Source organism: Silurus aristotelis (genome assembly GCF_946808225.1).
Source record: "Silurus aristotelis genome assembly, chromosome: 16".
Lineage (NCBI taxonomy): Eukaryota > Metazoa > Chordata > Actinopteri > Siluriformes > Siluridae > Silurus > Silurus aristotelis.
In genome coordinates, this window is record NC_139589.1 from 2,083,442 (window position 1) to 2,105,017 (window position 21,576).

Sequence of the window (21,576 nt, forward strand, 5' to 3'; positions counted from 1 at the left end):
ATGTCTTCCCTCACAAAATCCATAAACCTCCTCCTTGATCTTCCTCTTTTCCTCCTTCGTGGTGTCTCCATCCTCAGCGTTCTCCTACTGATATACCCCATGTCCCTCCTCTGCACATGTCCAAACATTACTCAGAAAACAGATTTGAGTAGTTAATCTCATTAATCCTCTAGTTCCAGGTTGGAGGGGAAGAATTGGAGCATTCTGCACAAAGCCCTGACCTCCTAAAGCACACTAAACATCTTTGAGATGAACTGGAACTTGAGTGTTTTCTCGAAATCCCATTATCAGCACCTGATCTCACCGTGTTCTCACGAATGCGCTCGTACCTGAGTGAACACAAACCCCTTAAAACTTGACAAGAAATCAAATTAAACCCGAGTTTTTTGATGCTCCAAGCCTTGCTCAAGGGCCCAGCAGTTCGATGGTGCTGGGATTTGAACTCACAACCTTCTGATGAGAAGTCCAACATCTTAACCACTGCCTTACCACCTTTCATTGTCTGATGAATGGGTTTAACAAAATCTAAGATGAAAATATTATTGTTAGCTTGCAACTGAATTCGGAAGTATCTTCAGATTAAACTATTCCTTGTTCCCCAGTTCCATCCTGATGATATCCTCCAGTGTTCGTGTGGGTTTGCGCTGTGATCCCCCGTTTCTTCTTTCTTGACAAAACGCTTCAGAAGGTGTTTTGATGACTCTAAATTGTCTATATATGAAACAAAGTGTGAATGTTTGTTTATATTATTTGACAGTTATTTATATAACTGTCAAATTATATTTATTATTTATAAATTATGAACTATATAATTATATTTGTGATGGCAGACAACAGTGAAATTATAATTAAGATGCCAGACAAACAGTGTGTGGTGATGAAGTTTCTTTTTTCTTTTTATTTTATTTTATGAACTTAAAAGTCACTGTATTCTCATAACATTTGTATAAAAGGTTGGATTCCCCTGATTTAAAGGTACATGATTGGACCTAAAGATACGCCTTTACAAGATACAATTCAAAGCTGCCACGCGCATGAGGGAAAGTCTACCAAGAGTCTACCGTGGTACTAAAAATTCTTAAAATAAAAAGTATGCAGGAAAGAAAAAAAAAAGGGTCTCATGTATTGTACTGTGTATAGAAAATCTCCCCTATGACCCCCAAAAAAACAAGGTTTACATGTCGGTATTTATACAAAATGTCGAAATGTAAAAAAAAAAAAAAAAACCTGGAGTCCCCAAAAATTTGTTCTTTAATTTTATAAATTGAAAAATCCCATTTTGACTTTTTTATAATATACGTACAAAGCTTACGACCCCTGATTTAAAGGGACATAATTGGACCTGAAGTTCTCTGGCGATAAAAATAGACCTAAACGCTAATTAATTTACGGTGGACCACATGCACCTTCGCAAGATACATTCCAAAAGTGCCACAGGAACCAGGTAAGGTCTTTTATTCTGTTTTTCAGAATCTACCAAGATACTAAAATGTTCTGTATATGGAAAAATTTACCCAACGAACAACGAATCTGAAAAAAAAAAAAAAACAAGGTTTACATGTCTGTATTTATACAAACTCCACATACAAACATTTAAATCAATCGACATGGGCGTCTCGAACAGATTTACATTGGTAGTGCAAACAACAGGAATTGAGACATAACCGCTTATGGTCTTCTGATTTCAGTTAATAGAAGAAAGTGAGCCAAAGAGTCAATAAAGCCATCTGTTCCACTGCAGGAGTAAAACAGGCAGACTCTCAAGACTCCACATCCATTACGAGATACGGGTCTCTTCCGGTCGCCGATTTCAAAACACTTAAGCGTTTCCTATGAGCGGTGGACTGAAAGTTGTTTGTTACACAGCTTAGTTTGGACATGTTGACACAGCAGGAGGTACCGGAGCAGGCTTCCTAAGAATGACCTGAGCAGGTAGCGCAGGGTCCAAAGAGTTTCTGGTTTGAGTGATCATCGTCTGGTCGGTGTTGCCTCTAACGCAGCACTGACCGACTTTAATGCAAGCGAACATGTCACAGAGTTGCTGTCGTACCTCCCTCTGCCAGAAAGCGTAAACCAGAGGGTTGATAAGGGAATTGGCGAGTCCTAGCATCCAGAGGTGGTTTTCTAAAAACCAGTACAGCTTGCATGGTGGACAGAGCACCTGTATCACGCTGACCACGAAGAAAGGGCACCAGCAGAGGGTGAAGCAACCCACCAGGACAGTGACTGTCCTGAAAGCCTTAACGTGTCCCCAGTAACGACTCGGCAGGACGCAGCGGGACCTCACTTGCATGGCTTGCTCGATGCGTCGCTGGTGGCTCCAGGCAATTTTAAGGATGTCCATATAGAAGTAGATGAAGACCAGCATGATGGGGAAGAAGGTTGCACAAAAGACTATAATGATGCACTTAGGGCTGATGACGGAAAAGAAGGTACACACGCTGTCATAGTGATTCTCCTGCATGTTCTTTACCACGTTGGGCAGGAATCCTACGACCACCGACAGCAGCCACAGACTCGCCAAAACGCCGGCGATCATCTTGGTGCCCATGAGTTGCGAGTAGCGTAGTGGTACCTTGATTGCCACATATCGATCCAGCGAGATGAAGAACATGGTAAAGATGGATGCGGCGCTGGGAGTGATCACGAAAGACATTCGCAGCAAGCATACTTCCTTACGCGTCGAAACCACACTTCCCTTAACCGCATCGCTCGCGATGGCCGTAATAGCCAGACCCACAAGGATATCAGCGATGGCCAGGTTCAGGACAAAGCTCCAGCTATGATTACCTCCTTTACGGATCAGCAAGACCAAAGCGATGGCCACCAGGAGGTTGGTAAAGATGATCAGAGTGGATTCTACACTGAGGATCCAGCCGATTATGACTCCATCTCCAGATTCCTGAGCAGGGGTCGTGAAGACCAGAGTAGGCGAAGTCACTTCCACGATGTAATCGTCCCTCAGTGAAAGAATCCCAGTCTCTGTGACCATCATTGCCTTTTTCGTATTTTTCTCAGAAAGCTCCACGTTCACTTCGCATCACTCATGGTCCACAGTGATGCCTCGGATCAGGCAGAAGCAGGAAAAACAGTGTCATATGTCAGCAGCTGGAATGTGATTTGTAGACGCCTCTTTATCACGGTTTAACTGGTTCGACCCTTGTCCAGTCTGGCTGTCATCCAAGTCCCATCTCTTTGGTGCATACTTCCTGCTTGAAGATGCTTTTTTCCCATCAACTATGCCCTGTTTTGAAATAAAAGCAAAAAGCTGATGAAATCAAATGACGCTGTTATTTTTCCGTTTCAAATCTCACTTTAAAACTCAACATAATATCGCGTTACTAACAATAATACATTACAGAATACATTCCCTCAAACCCAATGAATCGATTTTCAACTCTGTACATATCATTTCATATCGTTTGATTTGCAAACACTACAAAACTCTCAGGTCTGTAATCTAATCAGTACCACTAAAATAATCGATTCAGCTGTAATTAATGCGTGTAAAAAAAAGCATCTTAAACGGATCCAGAGTCCTGGGGAAGAGGGAAAAGGTTGTTGGAAGCACTTGGGGACAGATTTCCAGCTGAACAACGTCATTATCCGTAAGAGGTTGAGATGTAATCAGCCCAAAACTATTTATTGCATCCAGGCCTGTAGGATGAATACAATTCACTGATTTTTAAATGATTTTAGAATCAGGTGTCTCATGAATTTTCCTCTTAAACATACATTATATACACAAAAGTATTCTGAAATTTCCAGCCATATGTGATTCTTCCCCAAACACGTACCACGGTTGTGTCAGACGTCTTTGTACGCACCGTGAAATTTTCCCTTCACCTGAACTATGAGTCCCAAACCTGTTCACATGCACAAAACCAGCTCCATGAAGATCTGCTTTTCATGAGTTGGAGTGGAAGATCTCCAGCTATAGAGCTCTAAACTGCACCCCCAGACCTCCTCACCTTCTCACCTACATCACTACCTAAAGTCTTACTAACACCCTTATATCTGAAGGAATCTCACCAACATCGTACCAGAAGAGTGAAGATTTTTAGAACAGTAAATGGAAGCTAAGCGTGGAATGGGATGTTCAAAAAGAAGCACATATCCATCATATATTCTTAAGTTCTGTAAAGCTGCTTTGAGACAATGTGAGGTGAGGAGGTCTGGGGTGCAGTCAGCGTTCACATTCATCCCAAAGGTGTTCATTAGGGATGAGATCAGAGCTATAAAGCAGGCCATTCAAGATCTTCTTCCCCAAAGCATGTAAAGCAGATTTTCAAGGAACTCACTTTTTGCTGCTGTCCATTCCATGCTGGAACAGGTTTGGGTTTTCAAGTGAACGCAAAATTTTATTATAGCGCCGTCTAAAGACGTCATGTACAATTGTGTGTCTCCGGTTTTGTGGTAACAGTTTGCAGAAGAACCTCTGGCAGGAAAGGTCGGGTGTCCCAATACTTTTGGAAATATAGTGTATGGATTAGATGGCAACACTGATTATAGATGTTTGCTTTTCTTCCAGTATCAAAAGTAGATCTGATCTCAAACCATGGATTTCTTTTTTATTCTTTTTCATTACAGGGTCCATTAGATAGCAGCCTGTAGCATAAGTAGAGGGATAGTGTGATAAATCGACTTCATTTAGTTTGAGGCCACGCCCACTAAAATCTCCAGTCAGGAATCGGTGCAGATCAGAAATGTGAAATCCCACAGGGGTTTTGTAGACAATAAAGCTCGACTCGCACCAGCAGACAATGTGGCAGAGGACAATCCATATCTGCTAGACTGTTCATTGCTATTGAAAACAGCGCTTACTCAGCAGTTATTTCTTCTTTGTTCGTTGCCAAACAGTTGTTTACACACCACAGTTTTCCCCTATGAGCTGCACCAGTACACTGAACATCTATAACTGCTCTGAAAACAGGAATCTTCTCAAACGTCTTGATTTACTGCTTAATTATAAAGAGGTTCTCCAGGCTGCTGAGCTGAACATGTCTTTAAAGAGGATACTTCTGTCCATGATTCTGTGTTGTGTGTATTGTGTAGCCTCCATCTTTTGCCTTCAATCGAACAGTAATATTTGCCGTTCTCAGGGCATGAGGTAAGTTCGTGATTTTATTTGCGTCCATTTGGTTTTTGGGGATCAATTTGTGATTGTGAGGGAGTGACAATTCAAACCTGGTACTCTTCTGGGAAGATGTGCCATAGGATTTTTGGAAAGATTTGTAGAGATTTATTCGGCCACAAGAGTGTGAGTAGAGTCATGTACTGATGTAGGTGAGGTGAGGAGACATGGGGTGCATCAGTGTGAAAAATCCATCCCAAAATAATAGTGTTTAATAGAGTTAAGAGCTCTTGAGCAGTAGATCTTCCACTCCAACTCATGAAAAGCAGATCTTCATGGAGCTGACTTTGTGTACCGGGGGATTGTCATGCTGGAACAGGTTTGGGTCTCCTAGTTTATGTGAATCAATAATTTAATGCTACAGCATCCAAAGACAAGTGTGTATATGTACATATATATATTTGGGCTGTCAAAATTAAAGCATTGATGCAAATTCATTTCAACGCCACTTATTACATTAACGCGAGATTAACGCAGCGCGCATTTCTGTGACCATCTTTATAAATAAATATAAATAAACTAAATATAAAAGAGTTGGAATTAAAACCTTCAAAAACTCCACCGAAAATCATTTTTAATCGCTAAACATTTGTTTTCTGAAGTTGAAGTCTGAAATCGAGCACTGAAACACGCCATGATGCGCACATCCGGCAATTAAAACCGTCCGTGTGGAAACATAGTAAAAGTTCGGTTTGGAGTCCTGATGATTTACGTCATTTAAAACACCATCATAATTTAAAAACATTAAGAAGTAAATTTATGCTCTATGTTGAGTTCGGTTTAAAGCGTCAATATTTGTCCATGTTGATTGGTGGATTAGTGGATTTAGAAATGTTTTAATCGCTTGACAGCCCTATGATAGATAGATAGATAGATAGATAGATAGATAGATAGATAGATAGATAGATAGATAGATAGATAGATAGATAGATAGATAGATAGATAGATATGCATACATATAGATAGATAGATAGATAGATAGATAGATAGATAGATAGATAGATAGATAGATAGATAGATAGATAGATAGATAGATAGATAGATAGATATGCATACATATAGATAGATAGATAGATAGATAGATAGATAGATAGATAGATAGATAGATAGATAGATAGATAGATAGATAGATAGATAGATAGATAGATAGATAGATAGATATGCATACATATAGATAGATAGATAGATAGATAGATAGATAGATAGATAGATAGATAGATAGATAGATAGATAGATAGATAGATAGATAGATAGATATGCATATAGATAGATAGATAGATAGATAGATAGATAGATAGATAGATAGATAGATAGATAGATAGATATACATATAGATAGATAGATAGATAGATAGATAGATAGATAGATAGATAGATAGATAGATAGATAGATAGATAGATAGATAGATAGATATGCATACATATAGATAGATAGATAGATAGATAGATAGATAGATAGATAGATAGATAGATAGATAGATAGATAGATAGATAGATATGCAAACATATAGATAGATAGATAGATAGATAGATAGATAGATAGATAGATAGATAGATAGATAGATAGATAGATAGATAGATAGATAGATAGATAGATATGCATACATATAGATAGATAGATAGATAGATAGATAGATAGATAGATAGATAGATAGATAGATAGATAGATAGATAGATATGCATAGATAGATAGATAGATAGATAGATAGATAGATAGATAGATAGATAGATAGATAGATAGATAGATAGATAGATAGATATGCATACATATAGATAGATAGATAGATAGATAGATAGATAGATAGATAGATAGATAGATAGATAGATAGATAGATAGATAGATAGATAGATAGATAGATAGATAGATAGATATGCATACATATAGATAGATAGATAGATAGATAGATAGATAGATAGATAGATAGATAGATAGATAGATAGATAGATAGATAGATAGATAGATAGATAGATAGATATGCATACATATAGATAGATAGATAGATAGATAGATAGATAGATAGATAGATAGATAGATAGATAGATAGATAGATAGATAGATAGATAGATAGATAGATAGATAGATATGCATATAGATAGATAGATAGATAGATAGATAGATAGATAGATAGATAGATAGATAGATAGATAGATAGATAGATAGATATGCATACATATAGATAGATAGATAGATAGATAGATAGATAGATAGATAGATAGATAGATAGATAGATAGATAGATAGATAGATAGATAGATAGATATGCAAACATATAGATAGATAGATAGATAGATAGATAGATAGATAGATAGATAGATAGATAGATATGCATACATATAGATAGATAGATAGATAGATAGATAGATAGATAGATAGATAGATAGATAGATAGATAGATAGATAGATAGATAGATAGATAGATAGATAGATAGATAGATATGCATACATATAGATAGATAGATAGATAGATAGATAGATAGATAGATAGATAGATAGATAGATAGATAGATAGATAGATAGATAGATAGATAGATAGATAGATAGATTCTCTTGGTCGTGAAATAATATCTGGTATTTTCTCTCTCCTTTGCACAAGGAGTCTGGTGACGGTGGTCCAGCAGGTTTACCAGCGAATCCTGAGGCTCCTCCGTACAGCGCTGTGAGATTAAAGGCATCTGTTGCTGCTGTTTTCCAGCATCTGATGTGAGGCTGCAAAACTTGTGCAAGTTGGATTGCATTTATTTTTTGCATTGTGTACTTTTTTTGCACACGCAGATGAAGAGGGGTTTACTAAACACTCACTGCATGGACTTACTGTAAAAAAACAAACACACAAGTCAAATTTGATGTACTAATGTACATTATCAGACCTTTTTATTCCTCAACGTTCCACTCAACAGGATGAAGACTCCTGATTTTCCAAAAAATAAAAATGTTATATTAAAAGTAGAAATTATTTACATACACCTTCACCACAGAGATTTCTTACTTCATATATCCCCGATTTTTATTTTTTTTTTTCTATAAATGAAGGTTTAGAGTGCAGAGTAAGCCATGGTACAGCGCCCCCTGGAGACAAAAGGTGGTAAAAGGCCTTGCTCAAAGGGCCAGCAGTCTCAGTTTGGCGGTTATGGAGCGTGACATCCAGCAACCTTCTGATTAGTAACCCAGAGCTTTAACCTTGGAGCCACCACTGCCCTAACTATTACTCTAAATCCATTATATAAAATCAGACTCTTATAAATCATACATTTCATCATAACCATAACAACTTCAAGACTGGTTAAGAATAATCTTCAAGAAGGAAAAAGACATTTCCCACAGACAACAGAAGATATTTCCATATTTTGAATAAGAAACATATTAATAATTTATTGGGCTGATGTGAAATCAGGTTTGAGGAGAAATTAATGAAAAGCAAACACACAACGCATGTGTAAGTATTTTGTTCTTACATTCTATCTGATGGTCTGGTTGGAATAAATTTGCTACGAAATCCGTTTTTTTTCCTTCCTATTCTGTATTATACAAAAACACGATTTGTACTGGAAGCTATTGTTGATTCTGATTCTGATGATGATCTCATGCAATACAAAAGAAATCTATTTGTGGAAAATAATCGGAATTAGAATCTTGATTGATCTCACTGGGGAATTGTTGGGTTGCGATTACTCACAATACAATTATCAGAAATTAAAGTTATATATGAAGTAATGATGATGTACAATCAATTAATTTCCAATCGTATTGAAATCCACTGTACGAAATGTCAAGCAGGAGTAAAACAGATGTCAGATAAGTGTGGCATGAAGATCTATAACTATACCTATATCTTTATCAAAGCAACACATTGCTTTTTATACCCAAATTCGGTACTTTTTCCATTTTTGGAGTCCTTGAATCATTGCACTGTTCAGGGCAGGGTCACAGAGAATCCGGAGTCTATCCCAGGATACAGGATACACACTGGGTGAGATGCTTGTCTAACTCAGAGCACCATGAACACACACACACACACACACACACACACACACACACACACACACACACACACACACACACACACACACACACACACACACACACACACACATAACCTCAAACTGGGAGTGTTTCATATCTTAACTGGAGAAAACCAGAGAACCGGAGAACACACCTACACACACATACAGTAATCTGAGCTTAGTTTCCATCATTAATTCTTTTAATAGCTGTCAGATTTTACACTGAGCTGAGAAATGGAATAATTAAATAAAATAAAATTAATAAAATTAGCTAATAATAAAGGAAATCATATTATTATTAGTAGTATTATATGACAAAAACAATTAAATATTTAATATATATTATTAATATATATATATATATATTAATATATATAAAATATTTAATTGTTTTTAAGTGTGTGTGTGTGTGTGTGTTATTAATATATTTTTTTGCCCTAGCATATCGAGTTTATTTTGTGAGTCTTTAATTTTTTAAAAATTCATTTTGTAGTTATTTATTTTTCATCTAAGCTCCACATCAGAGGAGGGAAATAGTAAAAGGGAAATACAAATACTCAGTTACTGTACTTAAGTAGGTTTTTCTGTTATAAGTAATTTAGTTCATTTAGTTAATTTATTTCACTTTTTACTTTCACTCATTAAATTTTTTTAAACAAACATCTGTACGTTTTCAGAACAGGCTCGTTACTTCAGTTCGAATCTATTCGGTGACACAATTTGTTCTCGTTGCGCGCCGTTTTCATCCCATCACTTTGTAAACAATGAGCAGAAAGAAGGCAGTAAGAAGTCTGGGGTTTATGTGGATGAGACAGAGGGAGTCAGTGATGTAAACATGACTGAGAACAGAGACGTTCCTGATCACCATCATCGTCTCTCTGCTTGTGTTCTATATGGTGGATCTCAGCCTGAATACATTCATTAGAGAACAATTGAAATGTGTTTGTATTAATATATTAATATGATGTGGTCCAGTTACCAGCATGACACTAAAACAGGTAGTAATAATGACTACTTTTTACTGAAGAACATGTCAGAGCCCAAACTTTTTTACTTTAACTTGAGTAAAAAAGTGCAGAACTTTTACCAGAGTCTTTTAAAACATTGTCTGAACTTCTAATTAAATGAAAGATGTGTGTATTTTTTGCCTTCTCTGGTCTCCATGTTTCCTCTTTGACCCCCAGGACCCTGTTTTGGGATTCTGTATTAAAGGGGTCAGGGTGACTTTGATGTTACGTCACTCTAGAAAAGTGGGCTGGACTTCCGCTAAACCGCACTTCCGGTTCTCTTCTGATTTGTTGGAAAATGAAAACTAAGTGTTGATCTCGCGAAGTTTTTTTTTTCCGCTCCTGTTACTTTTATTTCACGTTTTTATATGGAATGGAAGTCCGGTGTAAAAGAACCGAGAGTTATTTATAACTTTATATAAGGTAAAAAAAAATAATTTCATGCAAAAAATGCACTTTAATGGCGCGAGGCGGTTTAGCGTGGCAAAGCTAGGCGGTCATATCCATGCACCGGTATGGTTGCTAGCATGCTAGTTGGGTTGTTTTGGTTTAAAAGTGACCCAACATTCAAAGTATTTACGAGTTTATTTGGTTAGTTTTGTATTTCGGTGTGATATAATTAATATATATATTTTTTTTTTGAGGAAGCGGCTTTAACTGAGCGCTGTCAATCAGAGCATGGTATATAAGAGATGTGGGTGGGAGCAGAGTTCATTCCGACGAATCAGGTGTACGCAATTGGTGATTGACAGTTTAATCAGCCAATCAGCGTGCAGCGGGTTTGCCATGTCGCTGTCAAGAATATGTAATGCGGTTTTTTTTTTCCCGGTGCACGTTTCCTCGGATCTGCACCACACCACACTGCACTGCACGGATTTCTCACCGGCGCTAGGATGTTTCAAGATGTACCATTTAAGCAGCTTGTTCTGAACTCCTTTGGCTTCTTCTTGTTTTTAGTGGGCCTCCACCAAGCTGAGGGAACCTCCACAGAAATGGCCAGCCTGAACTGGAAGCCGTTTGTGTACGGAGGAATGGCATCGATCGTCGCAGAATTCGGTGAGCTCGATCATTTCCAGCCTCCTTTCTCCCATAATGATGATGATGATGATAATTGTGATGACTTCATGAGAAATGCCGTCGTGCCAAATCAGCTTTGAAATCCATTTAGAACATCTGGATGTCTCATGTGTGCAAATGTCATGCAAAAGCGATGCTCAGGTTTCAACCCAGCTTCTGCTTCTGCGTGTTTTCTATTGCACGTGTGCTCAGGACATTCTGTCCTTTGAAATGCACAAGCGTCACCTCGATAACGTCAGATCTTCCAGGCTCTCCCAAGTGCTTGGAGATGTTGATGTGATTTTGAGATGACGCAAGACTCGGTTCACACCTTGTCTTTCTGATTGCTTGAACCGTCATAGTTCCAATGGTTCTTTTTTATTCATTTCGTGCGTGTCAGCCCTCTTCTACATACACAAGCGCAAAGAGCTCAATGATTGGCTGGAGAAAGATTAGGCCCCTCCCACTTTGTGATCCCAGTGTTCCTGATTCCTAAATGCTTGTACTGGAATGTAATGATGGAAAAATCGGATTATTTTAGTGAATTGGTTCTTTTGAATCTCGTTCATCAAAACGTGAAGGAATGTTTGAGTTAATTTCGTTCCCTTTGATCAGGAAATAATATAAAATGTTAGATTTTTAATAAGCAGATTCCCAACACCAATTTTGACTATTTCCAATTTTGAAAATATGTCAATGCAGCTAAGGACAAATTATGATAAACAAAATGTGTAGCTTCACCTCTCATATCTTCTGGTCTGATTGTTAGTTTTTTTTCTCACGTGACTCCCATAATTATTGTAACAATAATGTCAAGATTCAGACATTGCGTATCGTCCCGTGATAAATCGACGAGCGATTCAGACTAGAAGAGTCGACAGATGAACAAATCGCTCTTAGAGACGACTCGTTCTTCTGAGTCACATTAAAGACTCGTTCGAAAAGAGCGAATCGTTCATGAACGACTCCTCAATGCAGGAATGTCTGTCATTGTAAGTGACCTATAATTATATCTGAAATCTCGACATTTTGTATTCCAGGTACCTTCCCTATCGATTTGACCAAAACGCGTCTGCAGGTCCAGGGCCAGTCTCAGTGCATGGAGGTCCGCTACAGAGGCATGTTCCACGCTTTGCTCAGGATCGGGCAAGAAGAAGGAGTCCGAGCTTTGTATTCTGGGTGAGAACAAGATCGTGTATGAGGCTCGAGCAGGTTTTAGTTTCCAGATGCTTTTAAATTGTTTCAGATAATAGAAATGAAGAAAGACGTATGAACCTGTTTAGGGTTTATTGTGTTGGGGTTTTTTTTTCCATCGTGCCCTGGGGAGACCGGTTTCTTGCGGTACCTGTAATTCGGTCCTGCTGTATGTTTCAACAGAACCGCCCTCGAACGCTTCAGTTCATTTCAATGGTCTTGTATCTCGTCTTGAATGCAAAACAGTGTGGTTGCAGCTGCTTTGAATTCTGGGATTTCGAGTTTGACGGCTGTGACAAACTTTTCAGAGAAAATCCAGCACCAAACGTACGCCTGCATTGCGCGAGCTGTGATTCGTTGTAAATATATTTATCATGTTCCCGGTTACTCCGCTGCTATGTCCCGAGCCGCGTATCATATCAATCACCCAAGCTGCAATTATTTAAAAATAGATGATGCTAAAACCACATGGTGTTCAGATCTGGCAAGAACAGCGTGCTTACAGTACAGGAACACGGCGGCCATGTTGCCAGACGACGTCGTACAGGCCGGCTCGCGTGTCGGGATTTTTTCTGAAATGATCTGCTGATGTCGAGTGTCTGAGTTCCAACTGGTCCAGACTCTTATTCGGCTCCTTAAAGCACACGGAGCAGGTATCGCTTTCACGTCTCACTTTCACAGTCAAGCTGCAGCGATTAATGAAGTCCCAGGATACGGACTTTATCTTTAGACCCCGAGTAGGATGAAATCATTTTCAATCCAAATGCCAAAGGAAAGCGCATTACCTTCTGCCGACATTTGAGCTCACCCGGTGCGCACGATTGGCTAGCGGCTCTTTGATTGACAGCAGAAAGAAAGTAAGCCCCTCCCACTCATGACCCGCAGCCTTTGTGCTGAATTCGAACCCTGCTCTCGGATTTCACTCTGTTAAAGGGAACAGAATTTTAAAATGTCACTTGCGGTAGGACGAGTTCGAGCCTGGAGTTTCTTCATTATTTATTCCTCTCGAAATGTTCTGCTTGATGTTCAACTGATGCTGAACTGTATGATGTTGGTGATCAGTAGATGCACCAAGCGCCGATCAGAACGAGTTTAAAACAGAGCGTGAGCTCGATCCTGATTGGTGACTCGCTGCGTGTTTCACCAGTTACGTTTTAATCCTCGTTAATAAAAAGGAACAACTGATTTCTCAAAGTGTAGTTGAGTAAAAAGTCAGAAATATTTGACTTTGAAATGTAGTCAAGTCATTTAATGTGGGTTTTCTGTGTCGAAGGATTTCGCCTGCGCTTCTACGGCAAGCCTCGTATGGGACGATAAAGATCGGGACGTACAACACGCTGAAGAAGTTATTCGTGAGCCATCCAGAAGGTGAGTCCGGAAACGTGCGTCTCTGCGGCTCATTCAATCAGCGAAACAGGATATAACACTTTTAATGGTTATCATACAGGGGACTCAAGGTTGTTTAAGGGCGACATAAGTGATGCAGAAGTGCGTTCAGCCATGTCAGTGTAAAAAAAATAAAATAAAAAAGCCGAATAAGTTGATTTGTGAAAATAAAGCTGTGTTAAGTGTTTATCATGCTAATGTATGGGATTAGAAGGTCTGTGGTAGCACAACAGGTAAGGTGTTGGATGTCTGATCAGAAGGTCGTGAGTTGATCCCTTCAGCCATGCGCTCAACCCTGAACTGCTCAATTGTATGAATGACATGATTGTAAGTCACTCTGGATATTGGCATATGCCATAAAAAAAAATAATAAAATAAAAATACAGTAGCTAGAGCTTGTCTTTGAGTTTGTTGCTCTCTTTTGCCCTCTAGTGGTAGAACAGTGCTCTTTTCCTTAAACAAAAAAAGTGCGGATTGAAAATACGTGGGGAACAAAAATGGTGGTGGTAATAATAATATTATAATACATTAAATAATAATTAAGCAGTAATAATGCATTTTGAAGATCAAACTAGAATAAAAAAAAAAAACTATGGCTGACAATAATTTGATTTTTTTTCCCTGATTAGACCACATCTGCCCCGTGCAGATGTTCCTAACACTCCAATGGATTTAAATACAAAGTTAGCATGGAGCCAATATTTAGTTTGAACCTCAAACCGTATTGTTTCTCAACATCTTCATCATAACTGTCACATCCTCGCCCTTTAAGTCTGACGTCACGACCCTGTGCGCCCGCCGTCACTAACACGCCATACAAACAAGAGCTTTCTGCTTTCAGAACGTCTGCAGCCAGGCGCCTTTTAGATCTGCTTCTGCTTAACTTAGCAAACAAGATCAGATTCAGGGCTGATGAGCATGTTCCTGTTTCTATTTTACAATGGGAAAGTCCAGCTGAGGGATCAGGAGCTCTGAGTGGGTCGGTAGTGACGTCCTGGTCCACACAGGAATATATATAAAATAAAATGTATGGATTTAGGGATGTGTAGTATACCGGTACTGAAAATATACTGGTATGTGTTATTTTAAATGGTACTTTAAAATTTTGTTGAATTCGGTATTTTATTTGCTGCTGTTTCAAAATTCACCTGTAGGTGGCAGTGCTTCCCGAACTACTCAAACCATTTATTTGTGTTACTTTGGTTATACTTAATTTAGATGGCAGTTATTTAAACAATAATGACTGTATGTTGAGTTATTTTTAGAGGAATGAGAGGGAGGGCAGTGGACTGGTGCGGTTGCATCTCCATAACTGAGGCCGATGCACAGCCCACGATACATCAAAGATACACATAAAGCAGCTACCGATACGATTCACCCCTATTATTCGATTTAACACAGTGTGATTCAATTTATTCTTTTCCTGTTCTGTGTGCAGAAAGATGCAGCTCTGCCTCTGCCATGTTAATCTGTATTCTACAGGACTCTCAAGACACGCCTCGGTCTCCGTAGTGTTGCGACGCGTCATATTCACGTAGCAGCGTCGGTGCTGAGAGAACGCGCTCGAGAATCAGTTTAGCGACGAGAAATCGATCTACATATCAAATATCGCTCACAAATTATGGTCACTTTTTAAATGTAAAGTAAGTATAGCGCATTTACTGATAATTATATATAAAGAAATGTTGCATGCACAAAGTGCAGGGGGCGCCAATAATTACGCCATGTGAAGGGACCAGCTACTTGATCACATTATTTTGATCTCATAATCATCACTGATATAATCTTGACCAAGGGTGCCAATATTATTGGAGCGATCTGTATTCAATCGGACAACGTTGTTTTTTTTTTGTTGTTTTTTTTTCGTACGTCTGAAGCGTTTGTTGTATTTTTCTGCTCACAGATGAGACGATGGTCATCAACGTGTTCTGCGGCGTTGTCTCGGGAGTGCTGTCCTCGTCTTTAGCAAACCCCACTGACGTGCTGAAGGTAAGACGTGGAGAGAGATCTTACATTTTATTTTAAAAGGGAAGACTTTCTACTAGATTTTGTAAAGATTTGTGGAGATTCATTCAGCCACAAGACTGTGTGTTAGTAAAGTCAGGTGTTGAAGGTGAGGTGTTGAGGCCTGGGGTGCATCAGCGTTCACAAACATCCCAAACTTGTTCAGTAGCTTTTATAGCTGGAGATCTTCCACTCCAACCCAAGGAAAGCAGAACTTCATGGAGCTGGCTTTGTGCTCATTGGCATTGTCATGCTGGAACAGGTTTGGAAAAATGTCATGCTCTCACATCCAGCTTCCTATATGATCGTGTTCCTCTGAGTTTGTGAGAGCAGTTTGGAGAAGAACACCTATGTCTGGAAAAGTCAGGTGTCCCAATACTTTTGTGCTTTTAGTGTATGAGCTCTAGATTATGTCCATTTGTGAATATTAGACATTATGGAGATTTTATGTAGAAGATTGACTCTGTATTTTCTCCGTGTGCAGATTCGCATGCAGGCTCAGGGCAGTCTGCTGCAGGGCAGCATGATGGCCAACTTCATCAACATCTACCAGACTGAGGGCACACGAGGACTCTGGAGGGTGAGGAAGCGAAAACAGGAAGTAGAGACAATACAGGATCAGATCCTGATCTCAGAGCGGTGCCGTGTGTGGCGTTGTAGCAGTGTACGTTCTGATGTCTCTGCTGATTGGTGTGTTTCAGGGCGTCATTCCTACAGCGCAGAGAGCCGCTATTGTGGTGGGTGTCGAGCTGCCGGTCTACGACATCACCAAGAAACACCTGATTACTTCTGGCCTGATGGGAGACACGGTTCTGACTCATTTCATGTGAGTAGCGTTTAAACCGCCTTAAATCATCCCAGGGTAGTGTTTATAAATCACACCATAATCACTCTCACCATCACATCCTCATTATCATCAAACCTCACCTTCATAATCACCCTCACCATTATACTCACATTCAGCCTCACCATTACCTCACCATCACATCCTCATTATCATCAACCCTCACCATTACCTCACCATCCTCCTTATCATCAACCCTCACCTTCATAATCACCCTCACCATTATACTCACCTTCAGCCTGACCATAACCTCACCATCCTCCTTATCAACCCTCACCATTATACTCACCCTCACCATTATACTCACCTTCAGCCTGACCATAACCTCACCATCCTCCTTATCAACCCTCACCATTATACTCACCCTCACCATTATACTCACCTTCAGCCTGACCATAACCTCACCATCCTCCTTATCAACCCTCACCATTATACTCACCCTCACCATTATACTCACCTTCAGCCTGACCATAACCTCACCATCCTCCTTATCAACCCTCACCATTATACTCACCCTTACCATTATACTCACCTTCAGCCTCACCATTACCTCACCATCACCATCCTCATTATTATCAACCCTCACCTTCATACTTACCCTCACACTTATACTCACAATCTCTCTCACATCACATTATCATTACCTCACAGTCACATGATTCTCTCGGATTATTTCCTGAGCAGAAACATTTTGGCCATTTTAGAGAACACTGTGGTTCAAGGAAGAGGAAATCAGTAGCAGGTGTCAGGTTTCCAGAGAAAAAAAGTTTTTATTTTTGCCATGTTCACATTTTGGTTTTGAATTTCAGCTGACAACAATATTGTATTAAATATAAAAAATAAACATTATCTATCATTGAAAGGTTTATATGACTGTTTGTGTACAATCTGCACAGTGTATTTTATACATAAACAAATATATTTATCGCCCCCTATTGGCCGTCACCCTCTACAGTCAGAAAGCTCAGAGTTTGGTGTGTTTTGATTTTGCTGGTGATTTCCTCCTGGTTTTAATGTCTGCAGTTCCAGCTTTGCTTGTGGTCTGGCCGGAGCGCTCGCTTCCAACCCCGTGGATGTGGTGAGGACGCGGATGATGAACCAGCGCGTACTGTCTGGGAACCTGCTCTATAAAGGCACGCTGGACGGACTGATGCAGACGTGGAGGAACGAAGGATTCTTCGCTCTGTACAAGGGATTCTGGCCCAACTGGCTGCGTCTCGGACCCTGGAACATCATCGTATCCTTTAAACTGCTAATAGTAAATTCTGTACTTACATCCAAAAGTATACTGTGTGGGCACAAGTTTACTTAGACAGGACAGACACCTGATCGTAACTTGTATTAAGTGCTTCTTTTTGAGCATCGCCTTTTATATTTATTCCCAATTTTCCATTATAAATATAATAAGATTTCATGCTCTCGCACCCTGAGGCTTCGTATGCAATTGCGAGATTTTCAAATTTGTGGGAATAGTTTGATAAATAACCACACATGGTGTGTCCCAATACTTTTGGCTAAACAGATGCATGCAGTTATATTATTGAGATTTTCTTTAATTAATTAATCAATTAATCGATTATTTAATTGATTAATTAATTAATTTTGTGATTTGGTTTAGTTTTTACCTGGACTGTCCACTAGAGGTCAGTATACAGTAAATGTGGTGTTCTGTGCTGAACGTGTGTGTGTGTGTGTGTGTGTGTGTGTGTGTGTGTGTGTGTGTGTGTGTGTGTGTGTGTGTGTGTGTGTGTGTGTGTGTGTGTGTGTGTGTGTGTGTGTGTGTGTGTGTGTGTGTGTGTGTGTTGCTGCTTAATGACCCCTGCAGCAGTATTTGCATTAGCAGGAAGCAGCAGTTGACGTGGTTTATAAATAGAAACGCTATGTAAAGTTGGGTTTGTTAAATCAGAAGCGTGCGTGTGTGGGTGTGCTCGGGATGGCTGGCTTTGTTGGAACTTAAAAGAGATTGGGTTAGTATGTGCAGGACAGAAGGGTGTAGAGATAATTACAATGTTTTACAGGAGCACAGAGATCATGATTGTGTAGTCACCGTTAGTCAGCAGTTAGCGCACTCACTGGTTTTAAACGTGTGATTTACGTGCTTTGTGTGTGCGCGCGTGTGTCTGAGAGTGTGCGCACGTGCCTTTGGGAGTGTGTATGCATGTCTTTGAGTGTGTGTCTGTCTGTTAGCACACTGAGTGTCTCCGTCTGTATGTGTGTCTGTCTGAGTGCATGCATGTGTCTGTCTGTGTGTGTTTCTCTGTCTGTGTGTGTGTGTGTGTGTGTGAATATTGAATCTGTAACAGGAGTAAATAATGAATTGTATGAAATCCTTGACTGAGACTCTCCAGTTCTTCATCACCTATGAGCAGCTGAAGAAGTTTCCGTTATAACTGAACCACCGACAGCACAACACTCCACTGGCTGAAAGTGTGTGTGTGTGTGTGTGTGTGTGTGTGTGTGTGTGTGTGTGTGTGTGTGTGTGTGTGTGTGTGTGTGTGTGTGTGTGTGTGCGCGCGCGCGGCGCAGGAAGTGACCGAGCATCCCTTCCTGCCTTCATCCTTTTATTCACAATCGCTCCATGTAATGTTCTCACTGATATTTAAACGAAAGGTTTCTCTGTATGTATGTGTGTGTGTGTGTGTGTGTGTTTCCCCCATTATTATTATTGTTATTATTTCTTTGATTCGTCTGAGCTTTTTTAAACCATGAAGCCTTGCTTTATCGATCCTGGCAGCTAATCCCTTCGGTCAGCACAACTGACGGGAACGGCGTTCCGTGCTTCAGCTTGCCTGTGAGGGACGCTGTAGACGTCAGAGCACGTGGACGAGCGTTCTCGGAGCACCTTCACGTGGCGTTCGGAACGCGGCTCGGCGGCCGAGCCTGCTCTCAACCTTACTCTTAATGTCGAGCGTGAATTTTTTGTTTAAGGAAAAAAAAAAAAAATAGACCCAGCACTCGTTTTTTGTTATAGTTTCTTTTCTCGTTTGTTGCCAAATAGCGCTCCCTCGGCCCGAACCGCAGTAAGACGAGGTCTAGAACACACACAGAACTGCAAGCACTTCTGTCCTTTATGCTCTGTGTGTGTGTACGTGTGTGTGTGTACGTGTGTGTGTGTACGTGTGTGTGTGTACCTGTACGTACAGCTGTTTGTATACAAGCACGTATGGAGTTGTATCATATTTGGTGTAGGTGTGATGAACTGTACATTATGCTGCTGTACATTAGTAAGTATTAGATCAGCTTCTTTCTTTCTCTTTCCAGTTTTTCTTTCTTTTTAACCAGAAGAAAATGTGACACTTTGGTACTGTTACAACATCAACAGCTTTATTTTTGTTTTCTTGAGTTTCATTTAATTTATTTTTTTTTATCTGAAATGTTTTAAATTTGACCCAGACAGTCAATATTATTATTATTATTATTATTATTATTATTGAGGATATAAGCTGTTTTTTTTTTTTTTTTTTGCGTTTGTATGCCTGTACAATCTTTCTCATGCTTTGTTTTGCCTGCCTGTCCTTCATAAGAAACACGCACATATTCGTTCGTTTGTTTGTTAAAAAAAAAAAAAAGAATTGCATGAGAGCTTTTTGGTACTAATTTCTCCTCACGCCTGTTCGCAAACGTCGTAATCAAATCCCCGGGCCATTTGAACACCTCTACACGTGCACATCTACGCTGTTGTATAGATCAGGAAGTCAGGTGAGAGCAGCACGGTGCTTAGAATAATAATAATAATTAAAAAAAATGATTTAATTGTATTTGTATTCCAGTGCAACACTGCAGGCGAAGTGGTGCAGAAAACAAAAAACATCCAGTTACATTAGAATGAGAGCGAAGCCAGAGAACAGACAGAAATGTTGTACTGCTTTAGATGGCTCCAATTGGAGATGCTTTTCACAGTTATAAAGTGTGAAGATCACCTTCATGTCATTTTGAAGCCATCTGAAGCAGTACATCTCTGTCCTCTCTCTTATTCATAGAACTGGATGTTTTTTGTTTTCTGCACCATTTTACCTACAGTGTTGTACTTGGATGAAATGTTATGGGATCCGCATTGGATCCAAAGGTGGCGAGTTCAAATTCTAGCCACACCAAGCTGCCACTCTTGGGGCCCCTAAAGCAAGGCCCTTAACCCCATAGCTGCTCAGTTGTATAAATGAGATAAACGTATGTCGCCCAGGAAAAGGGCGTCTACCAAATGCCGTAAATGTAAAATCCAACACAATGGTATACATTTTTGTCTGGTGGTTCTCTACTGAATTCTTGGCTTTGAACTCAATAGAAAGTCGAGTTTTATTCATTTTTGCTGCTGCGACGTGATTGGCTGATGGGATGACTGCAGCGTGAGCAGCGTTCCACGTACGAGCGTAAATCCGACAGGAGACAAACTTGATCTCAGCTCCAGTTATCTGGTTCTGTTTCCCTCAATGATGTTTAGTTTGTCATCGAAAAGGTCACCTGATGTAAAACCCGGTCACTTACATAAACGCCAAAAGACCAAGACTCGCGTGCCAGTAATCTTTTCACTAGTTTACTAGGCAGCTTCTTATTTATTTTTTATGTTCTTTGTTTTTCTTTTAAAATGTTTTATTTTCTGCACAGTTTGCTTTTAATCTAGCATCATGGTGTGTTTGATAAATCTGTAAAAAAAAAAAAAAAAAAAAAAAAAAGATTATGTTGATGCAAACTTGAACTTATTTCTGTTACCATGTATTGATATACTATGCGGCCAAAAGTTGCTCAAGTGGACACCTGACTTAGATTCGTATTGGTGTTTTTGTACGTCCCATTCCACATTTAGTTTATAATAACCTCCACTCTTCTGGGAAGATGTTCCACTAAATTTTTGTGGAGATTCGTGCGAGATTCATTCATTCTATAATGAAATCTCAAAGTACAAAGTAAAATCAGGTACTAATAAGCACTCACATTCATCCCAAAGGTGTTCAAT

General features: G+C 39.5%; 2 protein-coding genes and 1 long non-coding RNA gene across 4 annotated transcripts; 1 reads left to right on the forward strand and 2 right to left on the reverse strand.

The window, feature by feature from the left end:
- Positions 1-1,548: 1,548 nt before the first annotated feature.
- gpr119 (G protein-coupled receptor 119) lies at positions 1,549-3,317 on the reverse strand. Its single transcript, XM_083564404.1, has one exon. The coding sequence runs from the start codon at positions 2,993-2,995 to the stop codon at positions 1,868-1,870; it is 1,128 nt and encodes a 375-aa protein (XP_083420530.1). The 5' UTR covers positions 2,996-3,317; the 3' UTR covers positions 1,549-1,867.
- Positions 3,318-10,400: 7,083 nt separating this feature from the next.
- On the forward strand, positions 10,401-20,197 carry slc25a14 (solute carrier family 25 member 14). 2 transcript variants are annotated; one of them, XM_083564441.1, is made up of 9 exons: positions 10,401-10,564; positions 11,099-11,197; positions 12,238-12,376; positions 13,665-13,759; positions 15,681-15,766; positions 16,266-16,361; positions 16,483-16,607; positions 17,649-17,862; positions 18,974-20,197. In XM_083564441.1, the coding sequence occupies exons 2-9, from the start codon at positions 11,134-11,136 to the stop codon at positions 19,013-19,015; spliced, it is 861 nt and encodes a 286-aa protein (XP_083420567.1). In that variant the 5' UTR covers positions 10,401-10,564; positions 11,099-11,133; the 3' UTR covers positions 19,016-20,197. The 2 variants fall into 2 exon arrangements, with proteins under 2 accessions (XP_083420567.1, XP_083420568.1); XM_083564442.1 differs by lacking the exon at positions 10,401-10,564 and having other exon boundaries at positions 10,930-11,197.
- LOC310738965 lies at positions 16,675-17,642 on the reverse strand. Its single transcript, XR_014537198.1, has 3 exons — positions 17,158-17,642; positions 16,798-16,857; positions 16,675-16,756 (listed from the first exon to the last, which is right to left on the reverse strand). It is a non-coding gene; the product is annotated as an uncharacterized lncRNA (long non-coding RNA).
- Positions 20,198-21,576: the final 1,379 nt, after the last annotated feature.